The sequence below is a fragment of the Babylonia areolata genome, chromosome 7, assembly GCF_041734735.1.
Source record: "Babylonia areolata isolate BAREFJ2019XMU chromosome 7, ASM4173473v1, whole genome shotgun sequence".
Classification (NCBI taxonomy): Eukaryota; Metazoa; Mollusca; class Gastropoda; order Neogastropoda; family Buccinidae; genus Babylonia; species Babylonia areolata.
The window spans coordinates 20,977,619-20,995,792 of NC_134882.1; the positions used below are offsets into that span (position 1 = coordinate 20,977,619).

The window sequence follows — 18,174 nt, forward strand, 5'->3', positions numbered from 1 at the left end:
AATACTACACATTAGACTGTGTGTGGCATGCGTGGCACACACTAGTAGTAGCATTCTGGGTCTTAGAGAATGGGTACACTCCTCAGTCCAGTGTGCATCCAGCCTGTTTTTGAATGTATTGACAGATGAGGCGGTTACACCCCAACACCCGCATTCAAAAGAGCATTCAAAACATATCTTTCAAACTGTACTATTCTCACTGAAACTTTTTCCATCTGCTTTTGCTTGCTGTAATCTTACTTCTGGATGTGCTCTTTGTGTTGATTTGTATGCATTAGTGATTATTTTAATGCGTGTGATGCCTGGTTCCTTGGTGTTTATTTTTGACTATGGTGAATCTGAATGTGACATGCTTTCTTTTGCTGTGATTTTGGCCTTTGTGATTGAGACTGTCATGGTGCCTGTGTTGAATGACATTTAATTTTTTTAAATTTTTTATGTCACTTAGTCTTAGACTTATATGTATATTTTAGCCAATGTCATGTGAGACTTTTGACTTTGTTCGTATTTTATATCATTTAATCTTAAACTAGTATATTGTATTGTAAAGCACAGTGATCCCCATCTGAGATGGGGTACTGCGCTATATGAACTTGCATTTATTTTTATTATTAAACTGCGTCTCCGCTGTCTCCATCTGTCCTGTTTGACTATTTGTGGTGTTAGACCAAATTTCCAATCAGGGGACATCATTCTTGTTTGGGGATATTTTGACCAATCAGGTGTCCCTAAATGTTCAATGGAGGACATTTCAAACAATATTTTCTGAGTCCTGACTTAAGACCAATACGGTAAGAAACATTTTCGTGAAATCTGATTTTAGTTGAAAAAAAGAAAGAAAGAAAAAAGTGTAGACAGTGGTGTTGAAAATGATTTCAGGACTGATAACAATGATGCGCTGCCTGTGCTTTGACTTGTTTCCCTGATCGAGTGATTCTTGACACGTCTGTCCTGAGTTTGGGTCCGAGGGCTGGGTTTACATTCAGAGCGATTTTTTGAGCTGCATTAATTTTTTACAGTTTGCCATCAGTTTTGACGATTCTTCTTCTTCTTCTTCCGTCTGAGTGATCTTATGAGCTGTATTCAGTTTTTACACATCCAGACATTGCCATCAGTTTGACGATTATTCACTGAAGATCAGAAGCGTCCTGTCAACCTGTCTAAGACTAAAGACAGGAGATAGTTTGTTGGTCTCCCATCTCTATTCTGCCATCGCAGTCACTTTATGCTTGCTTGTAAAAGTTGTATGCAGACAGGGCGAAACCGAGTTCAAATTTAATTGGTACTGAATTTGCTGGTCAATTCAGTGACGGGAAGCTTCGAGGTGGACTTCTTGCATGCTGGTAAGTTGAATGCAGACATGGGGAAACCAAGTTCGAGCTAATTATAATCAAAGCTGTGAGTGAGCCATTAGCTGATAGGAAGCTTCAGTTACAGTGCAGCCTTTTTGCTTGTATGCAGACAGAGTGTAACCGGTTTTGGATTTAAGTTGAGTGTGAGCCCCAAACTAGGAAGCAACAATCAAAGTTATACTAATGTGGACTCTTTGCTCACTTGTATGCTGACAGGGTGAAACAGAGTTGAATCCTTTTAGGGCTGAAGTGTGTAAGCCCCTAGCTGATAGAAAGATTTAGTTACAGGGTGGACTTTCTGTTTGCTTGTATGCAGATAGAGTGAAACCAAGTCAAGTCTGCTTATGACTGAAGTGGTGTGTAAGCCCATGCTAATAGGTAGCCTCAGAGAGTCTGTCTCTTTATGCTTTCAAGATGTCTGGCACAAAAAGAGGATCAGCATTAACAGCCACAATTGCAATCACTCCACTAAAAACACAACATCATTTAGCAGCTGCAGGAAGCTAGTCAAGGACAATTATAAATCTTTGGTGTGTGGACTGTGAAAGATTGTTTCACATAACTTGTCAAGGCAGTGCAGATGATGTATATGGTGTTCTGAAAAAAGACAGCTACACCAGCCACAGATACATTGGTATTGTAACAATTCTTACAACTTCTTAGCTAAAAATTCATAAATGATATGACAAAACTGCAGATGGTTGTAGGAAAATTGATGGAAGGTGTTGAGAAGAGAGTAACCAAGATAGAAAAAGGCCAATTTCCACAACAAATGGTTGATGCTGTCATGAACCTTCACCAAGACAAAAGACACCAGGAAAAGTACCTTGGGGTTGGAAGAAGTGGAAAAACTAGTACTGCAGTAGACAGCAAAACAAAACTGTGTGCAGCTGAGGCAGAGGATAGGGCAAGGAGAGAAATGAGTTTTATGATTTTGAGATTTGCACAGCCCTGCAAAAGACAATGAAGACAAGAAGGTGGAGAATGGGGTCAACATGAACTAGGTTCTGCAAAAGTTTAGGGCCCTGAAGTGAGCCATTAGAGATTCAGAGATTGAAGACCATGTCAACAGAAGTCACCAGGTTATACAAGTTAGGGCCCAGAAGTGAGCCATTAGAGATTCAAGATTGAAGACTATGTCAACAGAAGTCACAGAGCAATGGAACCAGGTTATACAAGTTAGGGCCCAGAAGTGAGCCATTAGAGATTCAGAGATTGAAGACCATGTCAACAGAAGTCACAGAGCAACAGAACCAGGTTCTGCAGGAGTTAGGGACTAGAAGTGAGCCTAGATTCGAGAGATTGAAGACTATGTCAACAGAAGTCACAAGGACAGACTGAGTTCTCCCAAGCCAGAGGCCTGAAACAAAGAGAAATCTAAGGGGATGACCTCACAAGAATTAGATGGATCTGCAGAAACAGTCAGGTTGTAAACATGGGGAAGTAATAATAACAATGATAATAATAAGTATTTTACCTACTCAGGTTGATGAAGAATAGAATAGAATAGAATGTCTTTGTTACCAAGTGTACCAGGGTCACAAGGAATTTTTTGGGGGATAGTACATAAGATACGAACATAAATCAAAAATCATACACAAACACAGATACAGTAGAAATAAGATACATACAAGTGCATATCAATATAAAAACTTGTGCATACTCACACATGCACGCACTGCACACGCACACACACACATGCACGCGCGCACACACACACACACGTTTGAACAGAATTTGCTTATTACATGTGGATGGGGCTGATGACTAGATATTCAGGTAGATGGTTGTTGGTTGCACAATTCTATTTATCACACTGGATTTGTTCGAGAGACAGGGCATTGACTGCTTTGGGGAAAAAGGTATTGGCGAAGTGATTGGTTTTTGTCCTTTTACTTCTGTACCGTTGACCAGAGGGGAGCATTTTGAAAATCCCAAAAGCTGGGTGTGATTCATCCTGGCTGATTGATTTTGCTTTTTTGAGTAGCCGCTTATAATATATGTCTTCTAGAGAAGGTAGATCAGCCCCGGTAATCTTGGTGGCAGTTTTTACGATTCTGTTAAGGGCTGCAACTTTTGCCTTGGAAATGTTTCCGTACCAAACAAATTTTGCTTTTTTGCGTAGCCATTTATAATATATGTCTTCTAGAGAAGGTAGATCAGCCCCGGTAATCTTGGTGGCAGTTTTTATGATTCTGTTAAGGGCTGCAACTTCTGCCTTGGAAATGTTTCCATACCAAACAGTAATAACAAAGGTTAGCACACTTTCAATGACTGCTTGGTAGAAATCAACTAGGATTTCTTTTTTAATTCCGAACTTTTTGAGGCACTGTTGAAGGTAGACATAGAGAAAGGCCAAGCTTGAAGAAAAGGAAAGCATCTGTTGTAAATATTTTGAAATGTTTCGATACGATAAATCTAGCCAGTTTCACAACCAAAAACAGCAAAAGAAAAAGCGATTACACTGGGGCAAGTGTATAGAAGCCTGAGCAGCAGCCTTGAAAATGTGCAAAGATTGAATGAAGTCCTACTGGAAACAGTCAAAGGTAGGCCTCCAAATACTCTCATTCTAAGCAACTTGAACTATCCAGAAATAGGCCTGAGAACAAGAGAGGTGTAGGACAGGGGGATAGCACCCAGTTTTTGAAAACTTGTTAAGGAGAGAGAGACTGGAGCTGGCATGGGAAAGAGTGACCATGCTTCACTGATTCTGAAACTGTCATGTAGGAAACAACTTCACAAGGATGCAGGTCAAGCCCATTTCCACTTGTCAAAGGCAGATTTTGATAGCATTAGGAAAGACCTGGGAGCTGTAGACTGGGAAGAAGTAATGAAGGATCTGTGCTGTACATTATGAAAAAACAACATTATCATACATGAACAGTTTGCTGCTGCATGTTATTGTTACATATGCATGGCATTTGATGCTCCACATAGCAATCTTTTTATATCTGTAATTAATTGTAATTGTTTCAGTCATTGTGTGTGTGGAAGTCTTTTTTCTAACACAGTAACAGCATTTTTTAAACTTTTGTTTTGTTTTTTGTTTTGTGCATAGGGATGTCAGACCAGCAAGTCATTCCAGTCAGGGTGGCTTTGAGAGCTCGTCCATTAATTCCCAGAGAAGAGAACGAAGGCTGTCAGACCTGTCTTTGGTTTCACCCAGATGAGCCTCAAGTTATTCTTGGCAAGGACAAAGCGTTCACGTATGACTATGTCTTCTCTCCTTCCCAAAACCAACAAGATGTTTACAATAAATCAGCACAACAGCTGGTGAAAAGCATCTTTGAAGGTGAGCACAGTCTGTTGGTCAGGGTAATTGTTTGATTTGTTTTTGAATTCCTTGCATTTAGTGGCCAGTTGGGGTTTTTTGATATCATCCTGCAGAGATATTTTTCCAGTAATACTTACTAGATCAGATTCCATCTTAAGAAGACTTTTTTTCTCTTCTTTTACAGTGACTTGAGCGAGCTCATCTCATATACAACTTATCAAAGAATAAACACACACACACACACACAAACACACACACACACACACACGCACACTCACACGTACCATAGTCACAGTCATACATGCACCCACTGATATTGGTAAAAAACCCAAATAAAACACAAGAGAGGAAAGATTCTGCTTCTGAGAAGGGTGGACCTCTTGTGTCAGGGCTGCAGGAGTGTCTTCTTTCCATTTTCCAAACTGTCAAGAAAACAGGAGAAAGAAAAATGATTTTTTTTGTTTTTTGTTTTTTGTTTGTTTGTTTTTTGCAAAAGAAATGTTGGTCATGAATGCTGATAAACTAAACCATTGCAGGCTACAATGCAACAGTGCTGGCATATGGTCAGACAGGCAGTGGCAAGACCTTCTCAATGGGGGGTTGCTATGAAGCGTATCTCAGTCAGGATGAAGACGCCATGGGCATCATCCCCAGAATCCTCAGAGACCTCTTCAGGGGCATCAGTGAGAAGTCTGAGTACAGCTTCAGAGTTACTGTTTCTTACCTTGAAGTGAGTTGTTCCTTTCTTCATCTGCTGTGTTTGAGTGCTATTTTGACTTGTATCTTCTTCCATAAGATGGTGGGCTTGCTTTTGATGGTGTTTAATATTGAATGTGTTTGCCAGCGTGTGTGTGTGCAAGTGTATGAATGCATGTGTGTGTGTGTGTGTTTGTGCATACGTGCGTGTATGTACTTGAATGAGGGCATGTATGGTTGTGCATGAGCAGGTATGTGTGGGGTATTATTTGTGTGTTGAAGCTACTTATACATTAAAAAAAAATATGTGTAATTTTCATTTCATAAAATCATATAAGGTGTTTTCTGTAACCTGAATATTTTTTTTTAACAAAGTATATTCTTTGATAGTGGTGCATATTGATTTTTAACTTATGCTATTACTAGTATTAGACCAGCACTTTATTTTATTCAAAATGAGCAATATTGCCATACTGGTCAATGCTGCTAAACTGAACCAATGGTGATGGTAAAAACTACCGGATCAGGATTTTCACTCCCATTCCCATGGGTGCAACTCTTCCATCCTGAGACGGATTTCACTTTTCAGGTTTTTGTCATAAAGGAAATGTCTGTTTTCAGAAAAAAAGAAAAGAAAAACAAAGTGCCTCCTACCTGTTGATGTAGTCAGTCCAAGAGAGCAATGTACTGAATGGCTGTGCCCACCTTCCTTCCTCCCCATGAGTTGGCCCTGGTTGTCAGCTGGGCTAAAGTGAAATCTGTAGTACTAATAGTGATAATGTTAATGTGAAATCTGCAATAGATAGATAATACAGGCGTATATTAGGAATTTGAAAATGAATAAAAAATATGTTTAAAAAAAAAAAAGAAAAAAAAAAGGAATTTGAATTACAGCCAAGGACACCATTTTGAGGAAGAGTACACCATTTTTTGACAAGAATACACCAAATACGAATATAAGGTCTACAGGTCTGGAAATGTGGATGAGTGTTGCCAGGGTGAACTTGAACTGAAACTGGTGAAAGGACTTTGGACCTAACCCATTTGCATTTTATATGAAACAGTTCCAACTTCCATACAAGCAGCTTTATGATTTTCATTCATTGTTAAGGTGTGATATTTTCCACCATTTGTATTGATCGTGATTCATGGTTAAGATGAGTTATTTTCCACCATTTAATGTCTTTAAATAGTGTGTGTTCATGGTTTTATCACTTTATGTCTGTATGTCTGTAGGTACAACATATAACCAAATCAGTGATTTTTAGATGAAAATTTGTTTTTGATTGAGCAAGAGCCTTCCAAATGCCTGTTAAATGTAATATCCCCCCTGGGTCCCCCAACAGGGTGCTGCCCATGTACCCTGTCAGGGGCGTTGATGGCCCCTGGACCCCTGCCTTTCACTTTTTTGGTTTTCTGGCAGTTGTAACCATGCATTCAACTGTGCCTTGAGTGATAATGATAATAAATAGTATTTAGCACTAAATCTTGTGCAGAGACAAATCAAAGCACTTTCATTCCAGTCAGCCACAATCATGCATAACTCTAAAAAAAAAACCCATGAAAAACATTAAAGAGGTTGGGGATGGAGGCTATTTTGGGAAGAGGTGGGTTTTAAGGCCAGACTTGAAAGAGCTGAGTGCGGAGGCCTGACAAAGTGAAAGAGGGAGTTCATTCCAAATGCAAGGTCCAGAGACAGAGAAAGTGTGGCGGCCGAGAGTGGAGTTTTCGAATCTGGGTATGCGTAAACAGAGATGGTCTTGGTACTAGTCATTTGGATGAGACAATAAACAGGTCATGTGTGCGGCATGTGTAGAAGGCACATGAAAGAAACCCTGGCAACATGCTGTAACAAAATCCACTTTAATAGTAAATCAAATACACTTGCAGACAGAAACATAAAATAAAAATGTAAGTGGCACTGCACCTTGGTGACACGCTTTCCCCAGGGAAAGCAGCCATGAGCCTGAATTTCACACAGAGAATTCTGTTGTGACAACACTTACATGTATTACAGTACAAACTACAATACAGTACAGCCACGATCATAAATAAAGTATCCACAGTGACTGAAAATAAAGGAATACTATCAACTGATGTATATAAAATTATACATGTATGCAGTACACTCTATATCAAAGAAGTAATACACTTATAAGCATGTGCACATGGTACATTTAATGAAACCATAATTGCAAAATTTGATATGAACCAGACAAATATTCAGTAGAAGAAATGCATAGAATAATCTGAAAGTGCAAATATTATGTAAGTGCCAGTTCCAGTGGATTTTCGTTGCAAAAATGGTTTCACATACATTTTGGTAAGTGGAAAGAAAACCTGAGCAAGTAAATAATAGAATAAACATAGTGTTGCATTCAAAAGGTGACTCAAGAGTTAGACCATATTATTTTTGAGAGCATCAAAATAAGAGCTAGGTTTATGGTTGGCTTATGATCAGTTCATCTTCATACAATCAGATATATTAGCTGTTTACAAAATATATTTTGTGAATTTCATGTAGTTGAAAAGATTTAACTACTATTTGTTTAATGTTATTCTCTATTCACATTTTGTCTGAGTTTATGTGTGTGTGTGTGTGTGTGTGTGTGTGTGTGTGTGTGTGTGTGTGTGCAGATTTACAATGAAGAGTTGCTTGATCTGCTGTGTCCACCATCTCAGAGACAAAGTTTAACCATCAGGGAGGAGCTGCATGGAGAAATTAAGGTATATGATTAACTCTCTCTGGACCAAACCCTCAGGGAGGAGCTGAATGGAGAAATTAAGGTATATGATTAACTCTCTCTGGACCAAACCCTCAGGGAGGAGCTGCATGGAGAAATTAAGGTATATGATTAACTCTCTCTGGACCAAACCCTCAGGGAGGAGCTGAATGGAGAAATTAAGGTATATGATTAACTCTCTCTGGACCAAACCCTCAGGGAGGAGCTGAATGGAGAAATTAAGGTATATGATTAACTCTCTCTGGACCAAACCCTCAGGGAGGAGCTGAATGGAGAAATTAAGGTATATGATTAACTCTCTCTGGACCAAACCCTCAGGGAGGAGCTGCATGGAGAAATTAAGGTATATGATTAACTCTCTCTGGACCAAACCCTCAGGGAGGAGTTGCATGGAGAAATTAAGGTATATGATTAACTCTGTCTCTGGACCACGGAATACGTGAGCATTCCAACATAAAATATATTCAGATTCCGACGACGGAATGGAATAGCATTTTCCAAAAATAAAAATCCATCACACGCTGTACTCCTGATTTTGTGATTAGCCAAGCAGAGTGCACTATTCTGGGTCACTCCACAACCGAATGGTATGATTGGCCAGCCTCTCATGTGTGGCCTGTCTCGCACACACGCTGACAAAGTTACTGACCAGTCGCCTGTTCGCATGGCAGCCTGTTAGCAAATGGCGTCTGAAGCGGGTTCTTCTCAAAATGTTGAGGAGAGAACAAGGCAGTGGCAGCAACATTTTAGTGTTGCCGAAGTACTTGAAATGCTACAAACTGAAGGGTCGGACATCGAAGAGGTGGATGATGACGAAGAAGAAAGTGAATTAACACTTTGGCCACTGATGTTGCCTCTTGGCACCTGCAAGGGAGGCCGCCGATGTCGCCAAAAGGCGACCGAAACAGGGTAGGTCATTCACAAACCTACCACTCTTATTTTGAGGAGGTTTGAAAGGCCATATTTTGTGCATGTGACTAGGGGAATCCCCTTCCATTGATTGACGCCATCCTTACAGTACTTCTGCAAGTTTTTGAGTGAATTTATTACAGTTTTATCCACAACTTTGATCTTTTCACTTTCCCAAATGGCTGCATCGACGAGCAAACAACGCTACTTCACAACTGAGCAAGTTGTCGAGCAACTGAGACTTCAGCCAGGCCAGCAAAATGAGATTCAGGCGAATAATTCCCGTATGATGATGAAGGAGTTTCATTGTCTGAGGGGGCGAGTGATAGTGATGGTGACTGGGCACTGAGCCAGGTACCAAGTCATGAGCATACGGGGTGTGGCCAGACTAGTGGAGCACATGTTCTGCTACGGCCACCACATCTGCAGCTGTCAGTAACTATGATAGTGTGGGGGAAGAGTGTGTTGCTCAAGTGGCAGCGTCTGTGTTACGTCAGAAACCAGTGTGGCCGTGGGTCGAGCTCAACTGCATGCCAATGACCAGGAGGGGGGCGTGGTAGAACAGCTGTGCCAAGCCCTGATTTGTTTCAGTGGGTGTTGTACAACATGGATGATCCCTACTGTCCTGAAGAATGGCTTCCAAATTTTACTAAGAAAACAGGTAAGAGGTGTGTGTGTGTGTGTGTGTGTGTGTGTCTGTGCTCACACATGTATTTCACTGAGAGTGTGTGTGACTAAGATTAGGTCGCACTTGTTTTTTATATGGACAGATCAGAGGTGCACTGTCCATTCACTAGTAGTACATATAGAATTATGTGTCCATTGTATCAGACAAGTATAGGATATTGAAGAGTAAGATCAGTAAGTTTATTTACCACACAAACATTTCATGTCAGTTTTTTTTCTTGTGAAGATTATGGAGATACACTGTGTAAAACATACCTGTGTGAAAATCTTTGTTTTTGCTATTTGTGCACTTGTTTATGAGTATAATATCTTTTATTTGCAGTATTTATCATTAGCTGATAATAAATCAGCTGTTGTATCATTATTACAGATTGTATTTTCCTTCTTTTTTTTTGCTCATGTGTTTCAGGTGTCCTTGTCAACACTGACAACTTCCGTCCAGTGGACTTCTTTTCTTCCCAGAATCACATTCCAACTCATTGCTGACCAGTCTAATCTGTATGCAGAGGAGCTGCTGTCAGGCATCACTGAACTCAGTCAATATTCAAGGCTGAATGCTGCCAAAGACATCACTGTCCCTGAAATGAAGGCATACACAGCACTTCAGATCACGATGGGGCTGTGTTGTAAGCCTGAAATCAAGTACTACTGGTGGACATACTGGCTGCTCAACCTGCCATTTGGAACCATAATCAATGTGCAAGAAGCCAGTGTGTCCCACTCTGTGCTTTGAACTGTATCATACTGTGGAGGACTACAGGAAAGCAGCAGCAACCAAAATTCACCGTCTCCAACAGTGAACAGTCCAGACCTGTGTACATATTTGAATACATATTTTACCTCCATTCTTTTATTTTCTGACTTTAGTGATAACTAAACTACTAGTATATTCATGGAAAATAAGCAGACTGAAGAAAAAAAAAATCCCCAAAAGCTTGAATTGGGATCTGAAATGTGTTGTTATTTCTACTAAGTGAATGTTTTCAGGTGTTTTTTTAAGACTTCAATTTATCCCCTAAAGCTTCAACTTGAAGTAAATTTGAAATGTGTTATTAATATATATTATATATATATTAGTATGTCTTTGCACTGTGTGTTTGGGTTTATGTGTGTGTGTGCCTGTGTTCATGCATGTTCTATATCCCCCGTGGGATGGTGGGGGTCAGTATGAATAGCATCCCCGACTTCTGGAAATTCTGTGCTAGAAATTCCCTCTTTTCTATTGCTCTCATTATGTCTGCCTTTTTTCTTCCATCGCTGTTGTCTGAGTTTTCTGCCTTCCCAGTCTATTCCATTTCTTTTTTCGAGCAAGACGGCAGTTTTTTTTCCTTTTTCTGCAGTTTATGATATACAATCTGTGCTGTTTTGCTCCAGCAACTAGGTAGTGAAACTGTAAACACTGGGGTGGGCACTAGCTGTCCATTCAGCAGTGTTATTTGCCTATATGGCCTTTTTATGTATTTTTTGTTTGGCATCAATTATTTTTTATGATTTTTTGTAATGAATTAAAAAGAAGGGCTGACGTCCTCAGCATGGCCTAGTTGTATTTGCTCTGAGGAGTTCAGTTGGCAGGATACTGTGTCATGAGCTGTTTTGTGGGTTTGTCTTGTTTTTGTTTTTTTTGTGAGTGTATTATGTAAATGTCACAGTTATGTGTTGTTGAGGTTGAATATTTGAATGGTTTGACAGTCCTCATATGGCCATGTGCGGTTGGTTAGACTATGGTATAAGCAAACATAAACAGTAAACAATATGTGTATTTGTGTGTGTGTGTGTGTGTGTGTGTGTGTGTGTGTCTGAGTGAAATATTTATTGGTAATTACAAGCACCTTTATATCCGATTTAGGCAGAACTTGTTTCTTTCTGTTGAGTTTGTATCGGAGTGTGAAATTGCATGTACATATATCATTTATATGTGTGTGTTGTTGTTGTCGTTTCATCACTTTCTGACAATGTTTGTGATGTTCTGTGTGATAATTTGTGTTGTTATTGTTGTTTCATCACTTTCTGACAATGCAAAGTGAACTGACCAGTGTGTGATGCTCTGTGTGATTATTTGTGTTGTTATTGTTGTTTCATCACTTTCTGACAATGCAAAGTGAACTGACCAGTGTGTGATGCTCTGTGTGATTATTTGTGTTGTTATTGTTTCATCACTTTCTGACAATGCAAAGTGAACTGACCAGTGTGTGATGCTCTGTGTGACTTCAGATCAAAGGATTGAGGGAGGTGCCAGTGGGTTCATTTGAGGACACACTTCAGTGCCTGTCGCAGGGGGCTCAGTCACGCACCACTGGAGCCACAGCCATGAACGACACGTCCAGTCGATCCCATGCTATCTTTACTGTGTACATTGAGAAAAGCAAGAAAGATGATGTGTAAGTCCAGTCGATCCCATGCTATCTTTACCGTGTACATTGAGAAAAGCAAGAAAGATGATGTGTAAGACATGATAGTGTGGTGGTCTGAACTGAGTGTTTTTTGAGGAATCGTTGAAGTGTGGGCACTGTCATTGTTGTGACTGCTGTATTGACATGCTTGATGCTAGGTACAATGTGGATTCAGTGCTGCATGTTTGGATAGTACTCCACACACACAATCATACTCTCACTCACACAAAGTGTTAGATGCAGAGATTTTGCTTTATTTGGACTGAGGAGTAAACATTTATCACAGATAATGAGATAGTGATCTAGAGTTTCAGCCATGCGTACATCAAGATGCGTGGATATAAAAAGAGGTATAAGGTTTCTATCACTGCACGTTTCCATCAAGTTTCTGTTATCTTATATTTTTACGTATTCATACATCATTTCTGATTTATGTTCATTATGGTACCGTAATCCAAAATCAGGTCAGGTCAGGGTAATAGCCCTTACTACTGGTACCATGTAACCCAGTACTACCTGCCGCATGTGAAGTCTCACAACGATGGACCAGGCGGAGAAGGAAACTTTTCTGAATGGCTGTGACGGGCGCAATAGCCGAGTGGTTAAAGCGTTGGACTGTCAATCTGAGGGTCCCGGATTCTAATCACGGTGATGGCGCCTGGTGGGTAAATGGTGGAGATTTTTACGATCTCCCGGGTCAACATATGTGCAGACCTGCTAGTGCCTGAACCCCCTTCGTGTGTATATGCAAGCAGAAGATCAAATACGCACGTTAAAGATCCTGTAATCCATGTCAGCGTTCGGTGGGTTATGGAAACAAGAACATACCCAGCATGCACACCCCCGAAAACGGAGTATGGCTGCCTACATGGCGGGGTAAAAACGGTCATACACGTAAAAGCCCACTCGTGTGCATACGAGTGAACGTGGGAGTTGCAGCCCACGAACACAGAAGAAGAAGAAGAATGAATGGCTGTGAATGCGGAAGAGGATGACCAAAGGGCAGGGGGAGCTCTTATCCTTGGCTGGAAGTCATCCTAGGAGACGGAGCTCCAAAGAAAAAACCTGCACCTGCTGAGGCTGTCCTACACGTGGCAGTATCTGCACCTGTGGGACTGTGAGTGTTGGAAGGCAAGAGAGTGGGGAAGGGACTGCACAACTCCTCACTAAAAAAAGTCACCTGTGCTGGTCAGGCAACCAGGCTAATGTCGGAACGACGAGCTAGCCCTTCAACACCCAGCTTTCCCAAGCCCTGCGTCGATGGAGAAGTGGAACAGGGGACACGCAGAGGATGCTACTGGCATTTCCAAGTCACGACTCTGCACGCAGGCGACTGTGGGGTGAAGGTCATCTGCCGTAGACTGGGGCAGATGCAGCGCCCGTATCCTCCCACGGTGTCAGAGCAGCCCTATTTAGGGACAGCACTGCTCTCCCCACATGGGGAAGGGGAGATAAAAGGATCCCTAAACAAAGCCTGCCTCACCTAGTACCTAGTAGGAAACCGCACCTACTTGGACATCCAACACTAGCGGTTGAAAACAACAGAAGAAAAGAACCAGGAGTCATGCCCTGATCTGGGTGCCTGGAATGTTCGCACCCTTTTAGACAGAGACGACAGACCAGAAAGGCGCACAGCGCTCATTGCTAGAATGCTTGATTGCTACCAGGTGGACATAGCAGCCCTGAGCGAAACCAGGTTTGCGGGTGAAACCCAGGTGGAGGAAGTTGGAGGGGGCTACACCTTCAACTGCACTGGGAAGCCAGATGGCACCCCAAGAACCTCAGGCGTGGGCTTTGCCATACAAACCAAACTTGCACGACAGCTTCTCCACAGTCATCAGCTGCTATGCCCTGTCGATGACCAACCCTGATGACATCAAAGAAGCTTTCTGTGAGGAGCTCAGCCGCACCATTTCAGCAGTAGACAGAAAGGACAGGCTGATCATCCTTGGAGATTTCAATGCCCTCGTCGGCATGGACTTCTCTTCGTGGCCAAAAGTCCTAGGACAGCATGGCACTGGCAAGTGCAACTCCAAAGGACTGCTTTTGCTCTCTCCCTGCGTGCAGCATGGACTGACCATCACCAACACCTCTTCCAACAAGCAGACAAGTACAAGAACACATGGATGCACCCCCACTCCAAGCAGTGGCACATGCTGGACTATGTGATTGTCCGGCAGAGGGACAGAGGTGATGTTTCCATTACATGCTGTATGAGAGGAGCAGTCTGTTGGTCAGATCATCGCCTGGTATGCAGCAAGATGAACATCGGACTTTCATGCAAGCTCCAACCAGCCAGGCAGAAACCCCATAGGAAGCTGAACATCCACCGCCTCACTACCACCAAGGACGTGCTGCAGCAGCAAATCCAAGCAGCTCTCCAAGAAATTCCTGCATCGACTGATGTAGAAGAGGTATGGAGCACCTTTAGAGATGCTGTGTACACAGCAGCAGCTGACACACTCAGCTTTGTACAGAGGAGCCACAAAGACTGGTTTGACAAGAACGACTCTGGAATCTCCAAGCTCCTGAACACACTGCATATACGGCATCAGGATCACATTTCCGATAAAGACTGCCAGAGGAAGGAGAACCAGTTCTTGCAAACCAAGCAACTCGTACAGAAGAGGCTGCATGAGATGAAGAACACCTGGTAGGAGAGAAAGTCTGAAGAACTTCAGTCCGCTGCTGATGCTCACTACATGAAGACCTTCCATGATGGTCTCCGAGCTGTGTATGGGCCGAGAGTCACAGGATCAACCCCTGTCCGAGCCTTGGACCAGATCACCCTCCTGACAGACAAAAAAGACATCCTTGCCCACTGGGCAGAGCACTTCAACACCCTTCTCAACAGGGACTCGTCCGTATCTGACGAGGTAATTGCAGCCCTCCCACAGCTACCAGTCAATGACTCGCTAGCTGACCCCCCCACCAAGGCCGAGGCCTGGAAGGCCCTGAAGCTGACAACGTCAGGAAAAGCACCAGGAGTGGATGGAATCCAGGCTGACATCTACAAGTATGGAGGCAAGGTACTGACAGACAAGCTGACCACCCTGTTCCAGTCTATCTGGGAGAGAGGGGAGGTCCCCCAGCATTTCAAGGATGCTTCAATTGTCCACATTTACAAACGGAAGGGAGACAAAACATCCTGCGATAACCACCGTGGAATCTCTCTCCTCTGTATCGCTGGCAGGATCTTAGCCCGCATCATACTGAACAGACTGGTTGACCATGTCTCCAACACAGTCATCCCTGAAGCGCAGTGCGGCTTCTGCTCAGGCAGGGAAACATGTGACATGGTGTGTGCCATATGCCAGATGCAAGAGAAGTGCTGTGAGCAGAACAAGGAGCTCCACATGGTCTTTGTAGACCTGACTAAGGCCTTCGACGCGGTGAACTGCTGTGGTCTGTGGAAGATCCTCCTAAAGTTTGGCTGCCCAGAGAGCCTAATCCAGCTGGCATGCAGGCGAGAGTACAGGAAAATACTGACATGTTGGGTCTGTTCCCTGTGGTAAATGGAGTGAAGCAGGGCTGCGTCCTGGCACCAACACTGTTCTCTGTTCTCTTCTCTGCCATGCTGATTGATGCCTTCCAAGATTGTGACCGGGGCATCGACATTCAGTTTCGCACGGACGGCAAACTTTTCAACTTGCGGCAACTCCATGCCAGGTCCAGGGTGTTTGAGGCACTGTTGAGAGAGTTCCTCTTTGCTGATGACTGCGTGCTTTCTGCACACACCCATGAGGACATGCAGTTCATTATGGACAGGTTCTCAACCTCCTGCAGGTGCTTTGGACTCACCATCAGCCTCAGCAAGACCGAGTCCATGTATCAACCAGCTAGCTTACAGAACGTCAGTGCCTCCCCACCACCTGCAATCAAGATCGATGACACAGAGATCAAGTCAGTTGACAAGTTTTGCTACCTCAAGTTCGTAGGGTCCTTTCAAGTCCTTTTAAGTCCTTAGGAATTGGATTTTGGTCAAAAGGCCTTTTAAGTGCTTTGATTCAGCAAGTTGGTCCTTTTAACTCATCAGGAGGTCCTTTTAATTTTTGAAAGGTACTGTTAAGTCCTGTTTTATGAAGAGAAAGAGACTTGAGAACGAAACTGAAACACCTTCGAAACCAAAACCGCAAGTTGCAAAGCGCGTTGAAAGATGCCGACGCGATCGTCTGAAACTCAGTACTTACTGTAGGAGGATACAGCCTATAGGCCTAGGCCCTAACAGTAGTGCGCTTTCTGCTCGGTGGCAGACGCGAAGCGTGGTACAGTGGCTGTGAGTCACGCCTGCTGCTGCTGCTTTGCTTAGGCCTAGCCTACAGTGACGTGAATTGCAAAGACTAAATACGACAGTCAAATGGGATTAGCTGTTCTTCCGTTTATGAGAGGTAAGTGTCTGCTGTTCTGCATGTCAAATAGATTGGGGTGTACTGTAAAGTCATGTCGGCAAAGGTCCTTTTAAACTGATTTGAGGTCCTTATAAAGTCCTTTAAAGGTCCTTTTTTGGCTTCATGCCCACCACCTGGGAACCCTGTACCTGGGCAGCACCCTATGCAGCAACGGAGCCCTTGATACAGAAGTGACGCTGTACATCGCCAAGGCCAGCTCCGCCTTTGGCAGACTCAACAACAGGCTGTGGAACAACAAAGGTATCAGGCTCAGCACCAAGATGAAAACCTACAGAGCTGTTGTGCTGACCACCTTGTTGTACTGCTGTGGAACATGGACGACGTATCGCCATCACATTCAACTACTTGAACAGTTTTAACTGAGATGCCTACGAAAGATCCTTGGCATAAAGTGGCAAGACAGGTTCTCCAACCTCCAGGTCCTAGAGAGGAGCATTGAAAACCTGCTGATCCAGTGCCAGCTACGCTGGACAGGACACGTTGTCCGCATGACAGACAGCAGGATCCCGAAGATGCTTTTTTATGGCCAGCTGAAGGAAGGCCACCGTGAACTTGGAAGATCCTGCAAGCGCTTCAAGGACACCTTGTAGATAAACCTTAAAGCCTGTGACATAGACATCGCTTCCTGGAAAACTGATGCCCTTGATCGCTCTCGCTGGAGGATGCTGTGCTCTAGTGGCATATAGACGTTTGAAAACAAGAGAACGCTGGCCATTAAGGAGAAGCGTGAGCGAAGGAAGCAGGGCTCAACTTCTGGAGACGTTTTCCCTTGCAAAATCTGTGGGAAGTGCTGTGCATCCAGAATCAGCCTCTTCTCCCATATGAGGACCTTACCTCACCTCACCTCAGGCCCATAAAGTAGTCGTTGGGGAAAACCTGAGGACTGCAGATGCAACCTCCCTTCTCCATCTGTCTCTGTCAGCAGCCGCTGGCAGCAACTCACGTGTATGGAGTCCGGTCCATTCTTTGATGTTCTCATGCCAGTTCTTCTGCTGTCTTCCTCTTCTTCTCCCGCCCTTGATGGTGCCTTGCATGATTTTTTTGTACAGACTGGTGTGTCGAGTGTTGTGCCCAAACCATATCAGCTTGCGTCTCTTCACAGTTGAAAGGAGAGGTTCCTGAGGTCCAGCAAGGTTCTTAATTCTGCTCGGTACATATTCATATGAGGACACACACCAACAGATAAGCCTGCCTGCCTACCCATCCGTCGGACCGACGGGAGACTCCATCATCAATCCAAAATTCATATATTTTATCTTTTTTTCCCTTGATGTTCAGTCTAATACTTCATATCACTGAAATATGAAAGAGAAAAGAACCTATTAACCAAGATTTGTAATTTGTAAAGAAAGATGATGATGTGTAATGTGTTCTGTTATTGAAGTATAAAAGAAAAAAGAACCTATTAAACCAAGATATGTAAAGAAAGATGATGATGTGTAATGTGTTCTGTTATTGAAGTATAAAAGAGAAAAGAACCTATTAAACCAAGATATGTAAAGAAAGATGATGATGTGTATTGTGTTCTGTTATTGAAGTATAAAAGAAAAAAGAACCTGTTAAACCAAGATATGTAAAGAAAGATGATGATGTGTAATGTATTCTGTTATTGAAGTATAAAAGAAAAAAGAACCTATTAAACCAAGATATGTAAAGAAAGATGATGATGTGTAATGTGTTCTGTTATTGAAGTATAAAAGAGAAAAGAACCTA

General features: G+C 42.7%; 2 protein-coding genes across 14 annotated transcripts in view; both read left to right on the top strand.

The window, feature by feature from the left end:
• The window catches only part of LOC143283876 (chromosome-associated kinesin KIF4A-like), a 178,649-nt gene that overhangs the window by 90,873 nt on the left and 69,602 nt on the right, over positions 1-18,174 (top strand). For 2 of the 13 annotated variants that reach the window (XM_076590265.1, XM_076590270.1), the window contains exons 1-5: positions 728-791; positions 4,411-4,644; positions 5,163-5,356; positions 7,960-8,049; positions 11,874-12,040. The exons of 8 other annotated variants lie outside the window; for them this stretch is intronic. In XM_076590265.1, coding sequence (XP_076446380.1) covers positions 4,413-4,644; positions 5,163-5,356; positions 7,960-8,049; positions 11,874-12,040 — 683 coding nt within the window. In that variant the 5' untranslated portion in view covers positions 728-791; positions 4,411-4,412. Of the gene's footprint in view, positions 1-727; positions 792-4,410; positions 4,645-5,162; positions 5,357-7,959; positions 8,050-8,721; positions 9,260-11,873; positions 12,041-18,174 lie in introns of those variants that run through there. 3 more of the 13 variants (XM_076590266.1, XM_076590268.1, XM_076590269.1) reach the window with 3 other exon arrangements.
• On the top strand, positions 9,276-10,473 carry LOC143283878 (uncharacterized). The gene is made up of 2 exons (XM_076590271.1): positions 9,276-9,636; positions 10,072-10,473. The coding sequence occupies exons 1-2, from the start codon at positions 9,586-9,588 to the stop codon at positions 10,393-10,395; spliced, it is 375 nt and encodes a 124-aa protein (XP_076446386.1). The 5' UTR covers positions 9,276-9,585; the 3' UTR covers positions 10,396-10,473.

Excerpts from the sequence above, each read along its gene's own strand:
- LOC143283878 (XM_076590271.1), top strand. The coding sequence starts at position 9,586 with ATGATCCCTACTGTCCTGAAGAATGGCTTCCAAATTTTACTAAGAAAA. Across the intron at positions 9,637-10,071 it reads AAATTTTACTAAGAAAACAG|GTGTCCTTGTCAACACTGAC; the intron begins GTAAGAGGTGTG and ends CATGTGTTTCAG.